Source organism: Mytilus galloprovincialis, chromosome 13 (genome assembly GCF_965363235.1).
Source record: "Mytilus galloprovincialis chromosome 13, xbMytGall1.hap1.1, whole genome shotgun sequence".
Classification (NCBI taxonomy): domain Eukaryota; kingdom Metazoa; phylum Mollusca; class Bivalvia; order Mytilida; family Mytilidae; genus Mytilus; species Mytilus galloprovincialis.
Window position 1 is genome coordinate 53,585,826 of NC_134850.1, and position 17,738 is coordinate 53,603,563.

At 31.3% G+C, this 17,738-nt stretch overlaps 1 protein-coding gene across 3 annotated transcripts in view; it reads right to left on the bottom strand.

The window, feature by feature from the left end:
- The window catches only part of LOC143056660 (phosphatidylinositol 4,5-bisphosphate 3-kinase catalytic subunit beta isoform-like), a 45,912-nt gene that overhangs the window by 24,694 nt on the left and 3,480 nt on the right, over positions 1–17,738 (bottom strand). For all 3 annotated transcript variants that reach the window (XM_076229817.1, XM_076229819.1, XM_076229816.1), the window contains exons 2-12: positions 16,985–17,147; positions 14,978–15,073; positions 13,705–13,840; positions 13,113–13,231; positions 9,622–9,744; positions 7,091–7,267; positions 6,192–6,261; positions 5,572–5,750; positions 2,030–2,215; positions 1,551–1,686; positions 517–617 (exon numbers count right to left, since the gene is read on the bottom strand). In XM_076229817.1, coding sequence (XP_076085932.1) covers positions 517–617; positions 1,551–1,686; positions 2,030–2,215; positions 5,572–5,750; positions 6,192–6,261; positions 7,091–7,267; positions 9,622–9,744; positions 13,113–13,231; positions 13,705–13,840; positions 14,978–15,073; positions 16,985–17,131 — 1,470 coding nt within the window. In that variant the 5' untranslated portion in view covers positions 17,132–17,147. The remainder of the gene's footprint in view (positions 1–516; positions 618–1,550; positions 1,687–2,029; positions 2,216–5,571; positions 5,751–6,191; positions 6,262–7,090; positions 7,268–9,621; positions 9,745–13,112; positions 13,232–13,704; positions 13,841–14,977; positions 15,074–16,984; positions 17,148–17,738) is intronic.

Here is a 17,738-nt window from a genome sequence, read left to right on the forward strand (position 1 = left end):
TAATATTTGGTTTGTTTTCTATTTCATCTTAACTAAAAGCTGTGTTCCCATATGTTTTGGGTAATTTTCATGCCATATATTTTGTTTAATTTTGGGTGTATTAAGTTTCTATCATTTGGAGTCAATTCAATTGTTTTATCTTAAGTTATCCTACATTGAACAGAGTTCATCAAACATTCTATGAAAGTGAATTTCTGTACCATTTTCTCAGTCTTGAAGACAACACACTGGCTTCAGTTCAAATCTTTTATTCTAATCTTGCTTTAACATTGAACATTGCTTTATCCAGAGCACCTGAGATCACCCCAATTTTGGTTGAGTTCGTGTTGCACAGTCATTTGTTTTTCATGTAATGTTTTGTATCCGCTTTTACCATGACATTGTGTGTTGTGACTTCTGAGTAGATTAGAGTTTCCCTTTTTTTTTTTCTTCCCCTCTCTCAATATAATTGTAAAAATAAAGAAATACAACATGCTAAATTTCTATTACTTTCTATTTTGAATTTGTTTCTCATACCTTTTCAATTGGAGGGTAATATATGGATCCTTTCTTAGTAAAATCTGGAACACTAAATTCTATCATAGAACAATCTCCCTGAGGATTTGTGGCCACTGTTCCTGTATAATAAAGATAATAAACTGTCAAAGAAATGCTATAAACTCGACAAACGCAAAAATCTTCCTGAGGACTTATTTCTTCTGCCCTTGGAATAAAAAAAAAAGATATATTTCAATCAAATGCTTAATGAACAACAACCATGATTATTTGTTTGAAATGAATGCCGAAGATCGATATAATAGGATAAAATCGTAAGGGGATTCCATTTTTAAGAATAGAAATTACCTACAGAATTCAATTTTACCCTGGGAACAACCATGAAATTAACAAAATGAGCATGAAATTCACCTGGTTTATGGATAGAAACACCTGGGTATGAGCAGGAAGTACCAGGGGCTATGTCTTTTTTTTAACTCAGGCCATTAGCCAATCAAAATCCGAGAAATACACAAAGTTATAAATTCAGTGCAATTTGTCAAAAACATTTATGGAAAATGTTTCAAAGAAGTAAATTTATAATTCCCTAAACACGACTGTGACTTGGAAAGTATCTAGTTTTGTGCCCGCCACAGTATATATGTATGTGCCTGTCCCAAGTCAGGAGCCTGTAATTCAGTGGTTGTTGTTTGTTTATGTGTTACATATTTGTTTTCGTTCATTTTTTTATATAAATAAGGCCGTTAGTTTTCTTGTTTGAATTGTTTTACATTGTCATTTCGGGGCTTTTTATGGCTGACTATGCAGTATGGGCTTTGATCATTGTTGAAGGCCGTACGGTGACCTATAGTTGTTAATTTCTGTGTCATTTTGGTCTCTTGTGGACGGTTGTCTCATTGGCAATCATACCACATCTTCATTTTTATATTGAAGTGATACTCTTCAATTTTTACTTTTAATCTTGATGTAAAGCCTGACTGTAAATTTAAGAATTAAATGTTTTTTGCCTTTTAAACCATCTGACATTTCTACAGTAAAACACAGAATCAACTTACCAACAGGGAAACAGTATGACTCTTCCTGTTGTATAAGTTCTGATCTTGGCCATAATGGTAACTTCAATTTCCCTTTTTGTAGATTTGATTTGTAGTCAAAAATTGGAATATTAGCCCAAGCTAATAATAATGGTTCCTGTAAATAGATATTACTTAAATTATATTAAATATTATATTTTGTCCTTTAACCGTACTTTTTTTGTGTGTCTTAATATAAATATTTGTGATGAACGGTCATAGTTTGTGTGATTTTTGTAAAATAATTTGGTGGAAATGTGTTAACAGTGTTTGCATAAAGAAATACTTGACCACAAAATTTTAATACTACTTGCAAGGTTTGTTTCACTTCTAGGTGTAATCCCACCAAACTATAGAGAGTAAAACCCATGTGATTCTTCTGGCAGGAGTACAAATTTTCTGAAAATGCAATTATAAAACATATACAAACTCACAGACTAACAAACTATCAAAATCCTTACCTTTCCTTTCTTGCAATGGAGTCCAAAACATAACCTGCTCATTTGAGGAAGGTCCTGTACTTTAATATCAAAGTTAATACAGTCATTAAAGCTACACAGTCCATCTTGTGAGACGAAGACTTCTTTGGTTTCCTGTATACTACACAAAGGATCAGGTCCATGAAACACACCTACACACAAACGTACCTGTAAATATGGTATCGAAAATATAACAATTTTTCCTTTTCACTAATATTTTACTACAAAAAATTTCTTATAATCAAAGACACTGTAAACCTTATTATTTTTCACTGATACTTTATTTCGTGTTAAGCCCTTTGTAGTCAACTTCACAGACACCTAATTTCGCAATTTTCAAACATATTTGATGTAGTTTAATAGATTAGATACAAGTTCTGCATATTCACGACGATTTATATTCACATTAATTTTCTTCCCGCCAAAGTAGCAAAAATAAATCGCTCCTGAAAATAAGTTGGTTTCTAGTCATTTTAAATGTAAGTTCGGAGTGAATTGTGTAACTGTTATTTCTACAACAATTGGCTGGTTGCAGGATAATAATGTTGATTAATGCTTGCTTATTTGATGTGTTTGGTAATTTTTTTTTTTTTTAAAACAGCACACTGGTTTTTTTTTACCTGTCTTATCATAATTTTTCCACTGAAATGTGTCAACATATTATTAAAGATCTCTTTCAAAAGATACACTACTACCGTAAGTCACTTATATGATCCAATATGTTATAGAAACAATTTATTGTTTGGAAGAACCTGTACTACTATTTACAGCATGCCATTCTAGAAGAATAACTTTGAGAATTATGGACTATCAATGGTTTACAAACAAGAGGGTCTTTCTTAGCAGTCTGATCAAAGCCCTGAGCTGAGATGTGGCTGAGAAAAACCCTGGAGTTTGAAAACAATCCATAATCTGATTATTGCTATTTTGCCTATGATGTTATTGATGTTTACATTAACAATGGTAGGTGCACTCTTAGTTTTGGCTAATTTTTTATCCTTGTTTTCAAAATAATTTTTTATCTCAAGCATGATGTAACAAAAAAATTTAAAACAAAAACAGATCAAAGGAAAATTACACAAAATAGTAATAATGCACTAATCCCATAATCAAAGAGCTGATAGCTCTGAAGTGGAAGAAGGTGAATAAAAGGTAACTTGAATTACCATAAAAGCAGCCCCACTTACCCAGGCTGCTTTGTTCCATTATCGTTAAAATGTATTTTTTTTCTTCAAACAAGAAAAGGTCATAAGTACATGGATTTCCCATCCGTACAATCATTTTCTATGTTCAGTTGACTATGAAAATTAGGTAAAATCTTTAATTTGGCAGTAATTAAGAAGATCATATCAAGAGGAACACATGTGTACTAAGTTTCAAGTTGATTGGATTTCAACTTCATCAAAAACTACCTCGACCATAAACTTTATAACCAGAAGCAGGACGGACGGACAGACTAGAAAACATATTGCCCATAAATGGAGCATAAAAATAGTAAGACTTGTTACATACCTGCCAACTTTTGAAAGTTCCCATATGGGTTTTTACTGCACAACAATTTTAAAGGTTACAATTTTTAGCGACGTATTTTGCAAGATCTGGATTGTCTAGAAAAAGTGTCATATTTGTATGATGAACTTACATGCCTTTTCCTTAAGTCTGTTTGCATGATTCTAGTTATATATTAAATCAGTAGAAAAAATATACATGAAGCTAGCAGACCAGGGTTTATTTTCCAGATTAAGAATATTAGATGCTTGTTGAAATTTCCAATTTTGAATTATGCACAAAGATGGACCTTTAACAGGTTGGGAACAACACTCCAAATGAGGGTAACCTAACTGGAAGATCACCACAACCCACTGTAAAAAATGAACACAAAATAGAATTTTTCAATAAAATGCTGAAAATAGGCTTTAAAGTATTAAAATGCATTGCAAAAAACAAATATTTCATTAAATAAATTTAAGTAGAATATTCCTATGATATTCCTTTTCATATTGGATACAAATTTTATTGAGTCTACTGCAGACACTTTGTAGTCAAAGTGTTTCAACTGAGGTACTACACAGGCGTCAAAAGGCGTCATTATGGAGTAAAGGGGGTGGCGTCAAAAAGCGTCATTATGGAGGAAAGGGTTAAGTACTGAATGGTCAAAACATCATGTTTTTTTATCGACATAAATTTTGTCATAAATGTAACCAAATGATGTAGAAATTGTGTTTTTTCTTCAAATTTCCATCAAATTGTAATGTTTATAGTTCCATTATTGCCTCTCTATTTGAATAAAATAAAATAATAAGAAGAATCTGTTTCTTGTTTTGTTTTGTTTTGTTTTTGACAAATGATTGTTCACTGCTAGCAAATGAATCATTATATTTATATATCTTATCTGTATATATTTTTGTTCATGTCTTCATCTCCTTATCATTTGTAAATGTATAGACAAATAAGAAAGAAATAAGCTCCACATGTATATTTGCAACATCGTAAATTAATTAAAACAACATTCTGTTGTAAACAAAATTATGATATAAACTTCAATTTAATCCTTGAAAGGAGGTCTAGATTGCTAAAATAATTTATAAATTTTAATTTTTTTATTTGTCCAAAATCATTTAAATTCATTTAATCAACATCCTTTTATGATTATTTGATTAAAATATTAATCATTTATAGTCTTTTTACAATTTACATTTTAAAAGCAAAATAACTGAAAACAGGATAAAACAAAGGGAAGTAACAAAAAAGTATTTCAATATTCCCAATACACATCGTTTTGATAACACAACGGCAGTTAGCCGGAGGTAAACATCGTTGATTACCAGTATGTTTGACACCCAAGCTGTCAAGTGAAGCCATATAATTATACATCTTCTTTGATGTTCAGGTAAAATTTAACACAGGTGTCAATTACACCCGTACAGTAGTAAGAAATGATCAAATATGGCGTCTGAAAAATTTCATACACGGGAGTTTTTTCTCCTGAACGGGAGGTTCACATGTATGTTACGAAGGGCATCTAATTCACATGACAAAGGAAAACCATGAATAAAGACAACACTTTATATATCCTTTTTATTTATATAAAAACAAAATCTTCTTGTCTGCAGGATTGCAAATTCGTAACTTCAAGGGCGAACTTGTAAACAGGGCGAGTTGTCCCGATACCAAATTCACGCATGCGTAATACAAATATCTACAGTTAAAACATCCTAGCTGTTACAAGTAAACAAATAACGTTCATGTGGATGAGATGAAATCTAATAATTTACATAAATAAAAGGGTCATATTTACGATAGTGATTGTTTTACAATCATAATTTACAAATTAAATGATTCAGATGCCTAATCATGTGTAAAAATCGGTGTCAGGAATCTAAGTTGTTTTGAAATTGTAATACACGAAATGAATGCGGCATACGGAGACTCAATGCCAATGGTCAGCCCCTTAAGTCTTCAGAAGACTTGACGTCTTCTTCCACTAAAAATGAAGTGTTTTGAACACTTAACAACAAACTCACTAGATTTCTGCAGTTTTCTGGAACTTGAACATTGCATGCTGTGTGTAAGGTTATATAAAAGTTCTGGTGTATGTCCCACACACAGTGTCCACTTCTCTTCTCTGATCTCACAGTATTTCTTCTTTCTTCCTGGAAAGACGTTCTGGAAGATTTGTGTGGTTGTGACACCTCTTGTTTTTCTATGATAATAAAATAATATTCGTTATTATAAATCAAGTGGATTTATCATTATTTGTGATTTTTAAATTTTCATGGTCTACATTTATAATGGTGATGCAAAAAACTAAAAGTTCGACAAATAACAAATTTCCTATAGTCCTTGTAATTTTTTCCTTGATCCATAAAAATTGGTACCAATGAAAATAATGAAATCACAGTATTGTATCGATTTTAATACACATGTAAAACAGTGTAAAACAAATGTTAGTCAAAACGACAGAATACTCTAGGTTCTTTATACATTTTTAATTTATAAGTGTCAAATATTCTAGCAATAAAGGGCTATAATCTCTGATCATATTCTGCTAGAATATTTTTAACAGCACTTTAAAATGTAAAAAGCATGAAGATACAGGAGTCAGAGACTGCATGTTATAATAAAATTTCTTTTTAAAACTTGCCTAAGACAGATGATTTATGCTTCAGCCAAAATTCTGGTGCTGTGTTTTTCACAATACAGGAATAAACATACTGAAAAGAAAAGATACAAGTATACATGGTATATTTCAAAATAAAACCTTTCAAACAACAAAAGAAATAATTATGTATTCTTTAATAAATATCTATTGTGTACTGAACATATCATTAGAATATATTTTCAAAAGTTATATAACATATTTAATACAACAAATCACAACATATGTCTATTAAAATCACTTTTTTCTTTAAAATTGTCTTTTTTTTCAAGAGGTAACTAGAACAATAACCTAGGGAACTAATGGGAAATATGACAATCTAATATAAAGTGCTCAAATTTTATTATAAATACATTTATATTTACTAACAGATGTACATAATTCATAATGGCTGTTTCAGTTTACCTCACAAGTTAATTCACTTGGATTGTAACTTCTGTGCAAACATTATGTAAATTTAACTGTGTTAAAACTCTCAAAGTTCTTATGCATTATTTGCATATAAATGGATTTTAATTACAAGTATAGCCAATTTTGTTTTCCGATGCATTGTTGTGAAGTTATCGTGCATTGATTTTAGCCGATCAAAAGTATGGATTCTTATGATGAAAATGATTGATCGCTGTGTAACGTCCAGCAGCAAATTATAAGCATATTTAGGATAAAGGATTCTTATGAACTTAGATACATGTCAGTGGTAGATCCAGAAATGTTCATAAGAGGGGGCCCACTGACTGCAAAAGAGGGGACTCACTCCAATCATGCTTAAATGATCCCTAAATAATCAACAAAAATTTTCCCACAACAGGGGGAGGCAATTTGCCCCCACCCCCAACTTACATCCGTCTCTGCATGTAATGTGATTATGTATGATAACTACTCACCTTAAACATAACCAGAGGATTATCACCATAAAGAAAATCATTCATTCCAAGAACTTGAAGAACATAATCATTGCAGTTTATAGTCTTCTGTCCTGATTTGCTTGACCATTTATCTACAGTCATTTTCACTAATTCGTCTGGTGTGGACACTTTCTTAACTCGCAATTTGTATGAAGTCTGAAAAATAAATGAATAAGATTGTGTTTTTATCTATTGACAATTTTTCAGAGTTTATATAATATGAGCTGCATTAAATAGAAATTGACCGAATGGAAATGAATATCAATACAACCTATTTAGGGTTAAAAAAAATGTCTCCAAAAGTATTTCAACGGTTTAAAAATAGAATTGGATTGTTATGAGAACCATACAAAACAGAACAAAACTTATACATGTTATAGAAGTCTTTTCTTTCCTTATTGATTGTTCCAAATTCAATCAAAGTATTATACATGTACATGTATACGTGTACTTGTATAAGGCCAAAAAAAAGTATGTGTGGTTCCAGTTACATCTGAAAAAAAGTTAGGGTAGGTAGGTAGGGATTCTTTTTTATTTTATGTTTTATTTTCTACATTGAGCCTATGGGAGCAACATTCTGACTTTAACAGTGCTTAATGAAAAATGACAATAAATCTTTAGGGTAGGCTATTTTTAAGCCGAAAAAGTAGGGAAGGTAGGGTTACTGGAACCACACATATATTTTTATTTGGCCTTTAAAAGATCAATTTCTAACTGACACAGCTCCTATGGTCAATATTAACATGTGTTCATGCTTTTCATAGAGATGCTAAATATGCAAATGTTCATGGATTAAGATACAGCTGTATATATTTATATGTTTATATGTTATGTACTGTTCTAAAGCAAATCAAACCAATGCAGCACCCTGACTCAAATGACACAATATGTGAAAAATTTATGATCTTGATCTGATATTTACCCAGATACCTTCCCATGTTAGACATAAATTATCTAATAGGGTTTAAATCAAGGATTCGGAAATTTTTTCACCTAATTTCGGTCATTTTCATATAACATAAAAGTTGGTGCCCCTTTTCAAAAACAGATTGTCAAAATCTCATTACTGCATGAGTATGCTTATACTCGTAGCATCAACGAACTTGTTTCACTGTTGCATCGCGTTTACTTCATGATTTATCCTACCATTTTCCTAAAATCGATCAAAAGCAATTAAGGAAAGGCAACAGTTTAAGAATAAAATGATTTTAATGACTCAAAATCGTAATTTTCTCAGTCATCGCTTACGTTTCTTTCGATTCTGAAGTCGAAATTCAAACCGGATGTAATGTGACAATACTAAAACGAACAATTCCGGACTTATTTCCGGGATTAGTTTTGTTTATCAAATTCACAGGAAAACATCGTTTTTTTAATATTTTACCTTTAATAGTGTAAGAATATTAATGAAAATAGTTGCACTTGCTTTATTTAGCAAGAAATCATTTTAAATTTACGATTTAGTGTCAAATCTGCGGAAGAGAATTTCAGGCATGCGTATTATAGTAAACAAAGCACCTGTGTTAGTAGTGAAAAAAGTCTTTTTTCTACGTAAATTCAATCAAGTTTTAATTTAATTTTAAATCATTATTGACAATTGTCTTAGCTGAAAAGTAATTAAATAATGAAGACAGTTGGTATAGAATTTTAATTTCTTTATAATATTAGTTCGGAGCTTGTGATTAATAGCCAGGTGTGAACTAAAATCACAGGTAAAGAGATTAGCGATCATTAGCCAATAGCTCCCCGAGGCATTAATATAGTTATTAGGAGGGCCCTCAGGATTATAACACTTTACTGGAGTGGCAGTTTAATTACATAAAATCGATAACAACACAAAAATATGTTTAAAATGGCCATTTGAAACTCAATCTCAACGAAATGACCGAAATTATTTCTGTTGAAAAATAAAATTTGACCTAAATCCCAATAAATGATTTAGGACTTTTGAGTTTCCGAATCGGTCATGTCTGGCATATATGACTGTTTCCGGACCCTTGGTTTAAATCCTCTAGTCTTATCAATTGCTGCTCATGTAGGGGCAAATATTAAAGTGTATCAAATAAACAATTCTGGACCAGCAAATAGCATACCTGTCAACCATTACATTCCAACAATTTTGAAGTGAAACCATAAATGTATAAAATTTGTCACATCATAATCTTTCTTTTATCCTGATTCCTGTTAATGTCAATTATCAATTTCCTTCAAGAATTTCATTAGCATTAGCTGGATACCAATTTTCGTGGTTTTCGTGAGTATAGATGAACCATGAATTTAAATATCCAGTTAATGGCGGAAAATTCGAAAGTTCTGTTGACATTATTTACAAATGTTCTATAGGCTTCCTATACAGAGATTGGCTAAACTATGGATTCAAATATTACGAAAATGCTGGTTTTCCTCGATGCACAAAAATTGACAACCACAAATATATATGAATCCTCAGTAAAGTGATCTGTAGTGAATAGAAGCATTCTATTTAAATGGCAACATTCAATTTGACTTACCCCAGTTTCCTGTACAATCACAGTCAGTACAATATAATCTATAACCATGTTCTCTACATCTGGTGGTAGCTCACAGGTACTTCTAAGTCGACAGGGATGCTTGTACTCAAAATAAACCAAACCCTGGTGTATTAAAATAAGGAAATTAGTTACACTGGTTTCTGCTCAAATTTAGCTAAATTCAGAAATGAATTATAGTTGATAGTAAAGTGATTTTTAGAACAGTTCTCAGGAATTGTGTCTACAAAAGAACTAAAAGAAATAAGTGTTAAGAAGGGATGTCAACTAGTACCGTACTTGAGTATCCCTCAGTAGAACCAAGAATCAAATACCAAAATAAATGATACTCCATCAATTGGTTTCCATTTTTCCATAAATTGTTTTATTTGGGATGGAATGTCACTCCATGAAATCATAATAATGCTGTTCTTGAGAAATAAATCTAAATAGTATATTGCCTTTATAATCAAATTTAAAGAAGATCAGTGTGGCTTAATGGTAAAAAAATATTATAAACTAGATATCATTGAGATGGGAGCCATCTCTGTGGGCCCCGCTGTCAATAACGTGGGGTAAATAAGTTGTATGGATAATCTGATATGAAGCATTATTTGAAGTTATTACATAGTCTCATGTGTGATTTTGATCTAAGATTTTAAGTTAAAACTGATAAATATTCTCATCTTACTTTCATAGTATAATAGTGATATGACTGCATGATGTGAACTCATTGTTTACTACTCTAAGGTGACTTCTGGATATATGGATTGATGTTTGAACAATATGTTTAAAGGTGCTGCCAAATTGATATTTGTCACATATTTTTAGAATTATGCCTTCAATATATTATGACCCACCAAGTATAAAGTATGAAATATTAATGGTTCTCGAGAGGTAGAGCGGACACAATTTGTTAAGAACAACGAACGGATGGACAGACCGACAGACTGATCTTAGACCTAGGATGCATACATTATGACACATTCTCTTGTGTTGGTTAATATATATGTTAAGTTGAAAATGTTTGTCAGGTATAAAGTATGAAATAATAACAGCTGTCCTCTCAAAATATAATGTGGATCAAATTTGTTAGCGATGGACAGACCAACAGACAGACAGACCTTTGACCTAGGAAGTGGTACATACATCATGACACACCCTCTGGTGTTGGTTAAAATGGATGTCAAGTATAATATTTGAAATCATAACGGTTCTCAAGATATAGAGCGGACACAATCTTCACCACAGGACACAGGGTTGTCAACTGAAACCAAAGTTTTTTTGACGTTGACCTTTGACCTAGGAAGTTGTACATACATCATGACACGCCCTCTGGTGGTGGTTAAAATGTATGACAAGTATATACTTTGAAATCATAACGATTATCTAGATATGGAGCGGACACGATCTTCACCACAGGACACAGGATTGTCAACTCGAAACCAAAGTTTTTGACCTTGACCTTTGACCTAGGAAGTTGTACATACATCATGACACACCCTCTGGTGGTTGTTAAAATGGATGTCAAGTATAAACTTTGAAATCATAATGGTTATCTAGATATGGAGCGGACACGATCTTCACCACAGGACACGGGGTTGTCAACTGAAACCAAAGTTTTTGACCTTGACCTTTGACCTAGGAAGTTGTACATACAACATGACACACCCTCTGGTGTTGGTTAATAATCATGTTAAGTATTAAGTATGAAATCATAACGGTTCTCTAGATATGGAGCGGACACGAAAGTGTTACGGACGGACAGACGGACGGACAGACGGACGGACAGACGGACGGACAGACGGACGGACGGACAGACTGATCACTATAGGGCGACCCGCCGTCGGCGGGGCCCTAATGATCTTTAATGTGTTAAGATGTATTTTTGTTAGATTCATCTCATTTAATATACTAAGAAAGAAATACAAGTTTTCACTCTCCAGATCGAAGTCCCCATCAAAACTTGATTTTCTTTAAATATTATAGGATTAAACACATTTTTTCTAGAGGTTATTGATGTGTAAACCGGGGCAATTAACTCACAAACTGAATAAAAGTCCGAAGGAAAAAATATGTTTAATCCTTATTATTCTGAAGCAAAATATTTTCGATTTTTATTGACATTTTTTTGTGTAAAGGCTACTGTAATATGAGGACGAAGTCCCCAATAACAGTAGACAATTCAATAAAAAAAAAAAAAAAAAAAAAAAAAAAAATCGGGAAAATTTTCCTGATTTTTTCATTGTACTAATCAACTCAAAATCGTTCAATTTTATTTTGTCGCGTTTTTGAATTTCCGGATCTGCGCAGAAATCTACTTCCGTTTCCGGTCTTGTTTGCATGAGACTTTGAATAAAATGTATATTTATCAGTCTAAGAAGGAACTCAATACTAATTCATTTTTACAAATTGTTTGTTATAAAAAAAAAAAAAAAAAACGTTACCTGATGACAGCGTTTCTTTGTTTACATTGAATATGACGTCATAACTTAAATAACTCACAACTAAAATCCTTAACAACAGAACCAAAATCGGAAACGTTCCGTTCTTTGTTTACATTGAATATGACGTCATAACCTCACAGCTAAATCCCTAACAACAGAACCAAAATCGGAAACGTTACGGTATTTCCGTTTCTCTTTTTAACATGTTTGATTTATAAAAAAAAAATCATGCAGACTTCGTCCCCATTCACCGGTTATGCCTGCCTCATATTAACCATCACATGCACAACTGACAGGTCGTAACTAAGGAGTTGGCCGCCATATTGACTTTCAAAAATCCGTAATGTTCGAAAAATGCAACGGAATCTAAAATAAAAAACACCTACCTCCAAAACTCCATTTTAATGAGATGTTATTCCGATATTGAACCGTACATGTAATGAAATAATCTTTCTCTTGAAAGTTTTCATTCGTATGACGTCATGTTTTGCAATGACGTAAATTCGCCAAATCCTTCATTAAATTTCGCAGAATTTTATTTAAATTTTATTTTTATACATTTTTGAAGCTTTAGTGCATTTATTTTATTTCCTTTTTTGTTATATGCATTTGAATAGAAACAATTGTTATGCATTTATTTTTTAATCTCAATTTGCTGAAAATCCCAATATTTTTTCAAGAACGGTATTGCGCATGAATAGATTATGAAAGTAGTTTCGGGAACATGGTTTATTAAAGTGTAAACTTACAAAAAAATTCTAATTGACCAATCTAATTCAAGTATTTATAGATATGCAAATCATATAAAAATTATTGATTAATATTCATGGGTTACCAGATTTTACTGTCAGATTTTGTGGGAACATTGAAACCACAAAATTAAACGTTCAAATTTAATTATTGTCTTTATGCTTGTATATAATTTTTGTAAAACTACCAGATCAAACTTTAATGACAATACAATTACTCTTCAATCTGCGAAGATGATATCCATAAAAATAGATGAATCTACAGAAAAAAGTTTCCAATATGATTTCACCGACTTACTGTTGGATCCTGATTGGCTTGCTTCAGTACATCATTGTTACAATAAGTGGTCATCTTCTGTCTAAACTCTGATATTTCTGCCTTACTCACTGAATGCTGAGCTTGTATGTAGTTAGAACCTAGGAAATAAAAACAATATCTTTAGTAAAATAAGTATATAGTATAGGATTATCTACACATTGATACCATTAAATATCAGCCAATAAGCTACAATATAAATCTTTTTGGCAAGTTAGGGCAACTAAACAAATAAGATATAGTCATTTGGTCAAACGTAATGATCTGCATAGCTAGATATTTTAATTTATTTTTAACATACTTAAAAGGGGAATTTTGCTTTTTACATGTACATCTATTAAAATGTTTACTAGGTATACGTAGAATAAAGAATAGAACTGACAACCTAAAATGACTTTGGAGCTAATATAAAAGAAATATTTTAAAGGTATGAAACAAATTTTTTATATGCTTTGTAATGTCAATTTGTCAAAAGCACAAAATAAAATGCATGTTTACAAGAAAATGAAACTTTTTCTCCATCCCCAAAAATTGATACAGTATTACAACACAGCTCATAATGCAAAATGATTACCTTTCATGCCAATCAAACTGTTAATCTGTCTGTCAATTGTTTTACGTTTGTCATCAGCAGGTTTCTCCACTACTTTAAGGAAAGAGGCAGCCAAGCGTAACTCGGATATCCCAACACTTTCATCCATAACATCTTCCTATAGAATTAAATACTTGTTATTAAAGAAAAAACACTGAGGATATATCTGTAATAGTGCTTAATAATTCTATCTGTCTCATTTGTTTCTTCAGTTCATAAAACTGTAAATTCAAAAATTATTATGATGTTTTTATTATTGCGAAAAATGAGACAGGGTTATCATCGCAATAATTAAAACTCGCATTTTGAAATATTTACATTGAATCAAACAGGTTTTTTCTGAATATCGTAAAAAATAAAATAGCATTTTAATCTTAAATAACAAATTCGCAATAATAAATGCACGCAATAATTTCTGAATTTACAGTTATTCAATCAAATGCAAAGACTTAAAGACGAAAGAAGTAACTCAAATAATTCACAGTAAATATTTTGTAAGATGAGTAATTTACAAAACCACCTATATACTGTGTATATCAAATGCCAAGTTAGATGGCTTGTCAGTGATTGTCTCCCTTTTTGTAGCATATATTGAAACTAGCTGTTGTATAAACATACTTGTAAGAAAGTGAAATACAAAATATTTTGGATGTCAATAATACTAAGGCCTAGGACACAGAGCACAGGGTTGCTTGAAATAACTATTTACATCAGCTGGTCTCTGATGGAGAGCTGTCTTATTGGCAATCATACCACATCTTCATGTATTCATATTTGAGTCAGATAGTTTTATCTGCTTTTTCAAACATAATTTAAATGCTCTTTCCTCATTGACACTCAGGCTATATATTATTAAACATGTTAAAGTCCTAAAAACTAATGGTGATTAGACTGTTTTCTTGCATTAGAATGTTAGATTGAAAGTTTGAATTTTATGTTGAATTCGAGGTCATACAAAAACAGTGATATATAATGTGTTTTTAAAAAGACCTATTTCATAGCCTAGACATTGTTTTAACTTAAGACACATTTTACTAAAAAAAAGGGGGCCTTATTTGGACTTTATTGAACCAGTAAACTTTTAAAAATAAAAATGGACACTCACATGATCCCCTTCCTTGTCTAAAGTTACAGAAAACTTAATTTTAATTATTTGAAAAGATATAAATGGTATCATGTGCAATAATTTATAGAGTGAATCATTAGATTGAGAGTGATCTATAAAATATCATAAGATCAACAGTGCATACATTACCTTTAGTCCTTCGCCACTGATGTAGAGAAAGCCATATTTGTCAAATGTTGCCAGCTGCTGGAACAATGGGTAATTTGCTGCTTGTTTCCATAGTTCCTGAAAATATATATATTACCAGGATTTAGTAACAAGTTGACATTTCTATGTCTGGTGGACATCTAAGCATGTGTGCCACATGTGGAGCAGGAACTGGGTACCATTCCAGGACATCCTAGTTCATACCCTGGTTTTGGTTCAGATTCCCAAAAATCAATTCTTCATTTGTATTTGCTTAATGATATCAGTGGTTAGTATATATATGTGTATGTGTAACGGTTTATTTCTTCCTCTGTGATATTTCATCCTGAGGATACTTTGTCACAGTAATTTTTTTCCAGACATGGTATTTCACAGGTAGATTGTTTCCGGAGGAGTGAAAATCATTCTGTGTTATGCGGATAGTATGTACCAGTATATATTTGCCGTCCCATATTTCACAGAACATTGTGAAATAGAGTCTCATTAACTACTATGTAGTTACTCGAAATCAATATATACCAGTTTATAATTTCATAAAGGTAGAACAAATTTGCATAATTTATCAAAGGGAGGTAGTTATGAGCAATTTATCTTTTAAAGATAATAATATAATATATTCCTGAATAAATTTCATAGAGAAATTTTTCCTTGAATCTTATTTTTTATTTATTCATTTATTTAAAAAGATGACTTACAGCATGATTTAATAAGACAGATAACATTTCACAGATAAATACTATCCAGCTGTTAAAATTGCTTTTGTTCCAATATATTGTTATGCTATGATTTATCTGATTTCCATATAATCAACAACTACATCTTTGTCCCCAGACAAAACTATTTATACAGTTAAAAATATCATCATAATCAAATTCTTCCATTACTGTTAACAGTAGTAATGCAACTATGTTTCTACCTTTACTTTTTAATTTATATTTGTACTGAGATCTGAAAACAACTCACATTTACTTGTATTCCACTTACCTTTTCTAATCATGATATTATTTCACAATTACGACCTTGGAAATATCTTCTGGTTTTCTTTCTTATGTTTCATGATAATTTTCTTTTTAAAAGAATGATATTTACATGATTTACTTGAATATTTCAGGAAATTTTCAAAGAGTTATTTTCCATTATAACACATTTTTTGTTAGCAATTTAGCCTAAATTCAAATACACTATATATTTATTTCATAGTATTTGTAAAGGATAAATTTTTTCTATTCTATTAAATATTCAATAAGTTCACAACCCTGATCGAATTTCACGGCAAAGGAAAAAATATCCCAGGGAAATATTTTCCTCCAGACAAAAAAATAACAACAACTACTGTGACATTTTTTCCTCGGGATCAAATTTTACCCGGATATAATTTTGCTTTACATATGCTAGTCACTAAGATAATCAAACAAATTACAGTTGATGAGATTAAGCATTTTCCAGGGGAGATATTATTTCAAGTACAAGATCTATTCAAACCTAATTTATTTTCAAACTATTTGCATCTAAAAAACATATTTAATATACAGTCAACTATGTATTTTTGCTTTGTTTCTTTATGTATTAAAAGAGCATCATCATAGGCAACAAAGACTGAGGTGTTTTGAAAGTTAGTTTCCAAAATCAGACACAAAATAGGTGCATAAAATCTTTAATGTAAGTCTTTAGATACCTAAATACATTTTAAGGTAAATTCTGAGCAAAGAACACATCAACTGTAAACCAACTTATTTTCAGGGATACTTGATTTCAAGTTCAACTGACTTCTCTGTTATCTATTTTTGTGAGGTTTTTTCTTGACGTTTTTCTCATTTCCTTGATGTTTTTATCTGAGGGAAGACCTAAATTTTACATATTCATGATGATTTCTATTGGCATTATTTTTCTACCCTCGAAATTCATAAAAATAAATTGCTAATGAAAATGAGTTGATACATTGTATTATCTCTAAAATCTATTTAAAGTTAAGTTTTCCAAATATATTACCTGTTTTATTTGATCGAGTGGTCTATCTATGTCTACCTGTAATGGTACACATATACCATTAGGAAGGAGGAAGTCAATGTCCAGCTGTCCAAAATCATTCTGGAAGGATGTGACATCCAGATCAGGGGAGACTATCACAGGAGGCATGGCCACTTATGGCAGTCTGAAAATTAAAAAGATTGATAAAAGACATGTGTTAATTGTGTCATTTTTTTTACTATGGAAAATGCCCAAACAAATTGATGCAAAAATATAAGAAAAGATGTGCATGATCATAATGTAATTCGATTGATCACAATGTAATTTGATTGATCACAATGTAATTCGATTGATCACAATGTTATTTGATTGATGACCATGACCACTTTGTGGTTATGTCCTTCCCCTAAAAAGTTAGTCAATTATGCATGCATTTGCAATGTCATTTACCAGATGGAGGGGATCGCCTATATCCCTGCACTATTAAAGTTCAACAAGCTTTTTTTCATCATCTTTATGCAGGATATATAACTATATATAATTGTTGTCCTATAGGTTCTTAATCCCAATTCCCTAATGACAGCAGTGCTGATTATCAATTATAAGAATATAATTTGCTAAATAATTAGTGCAATATACATTTTTAGCTTCATATTTTTCCAACCACTTGCTCAACATGCATGATATGGGAAATAAATGGTAATAACTAGAGGCTCTAAAGAGCCTGTGTCTCTCACCTTGGTCAACAAAGGACACAGATGGATTCATGAAAAAA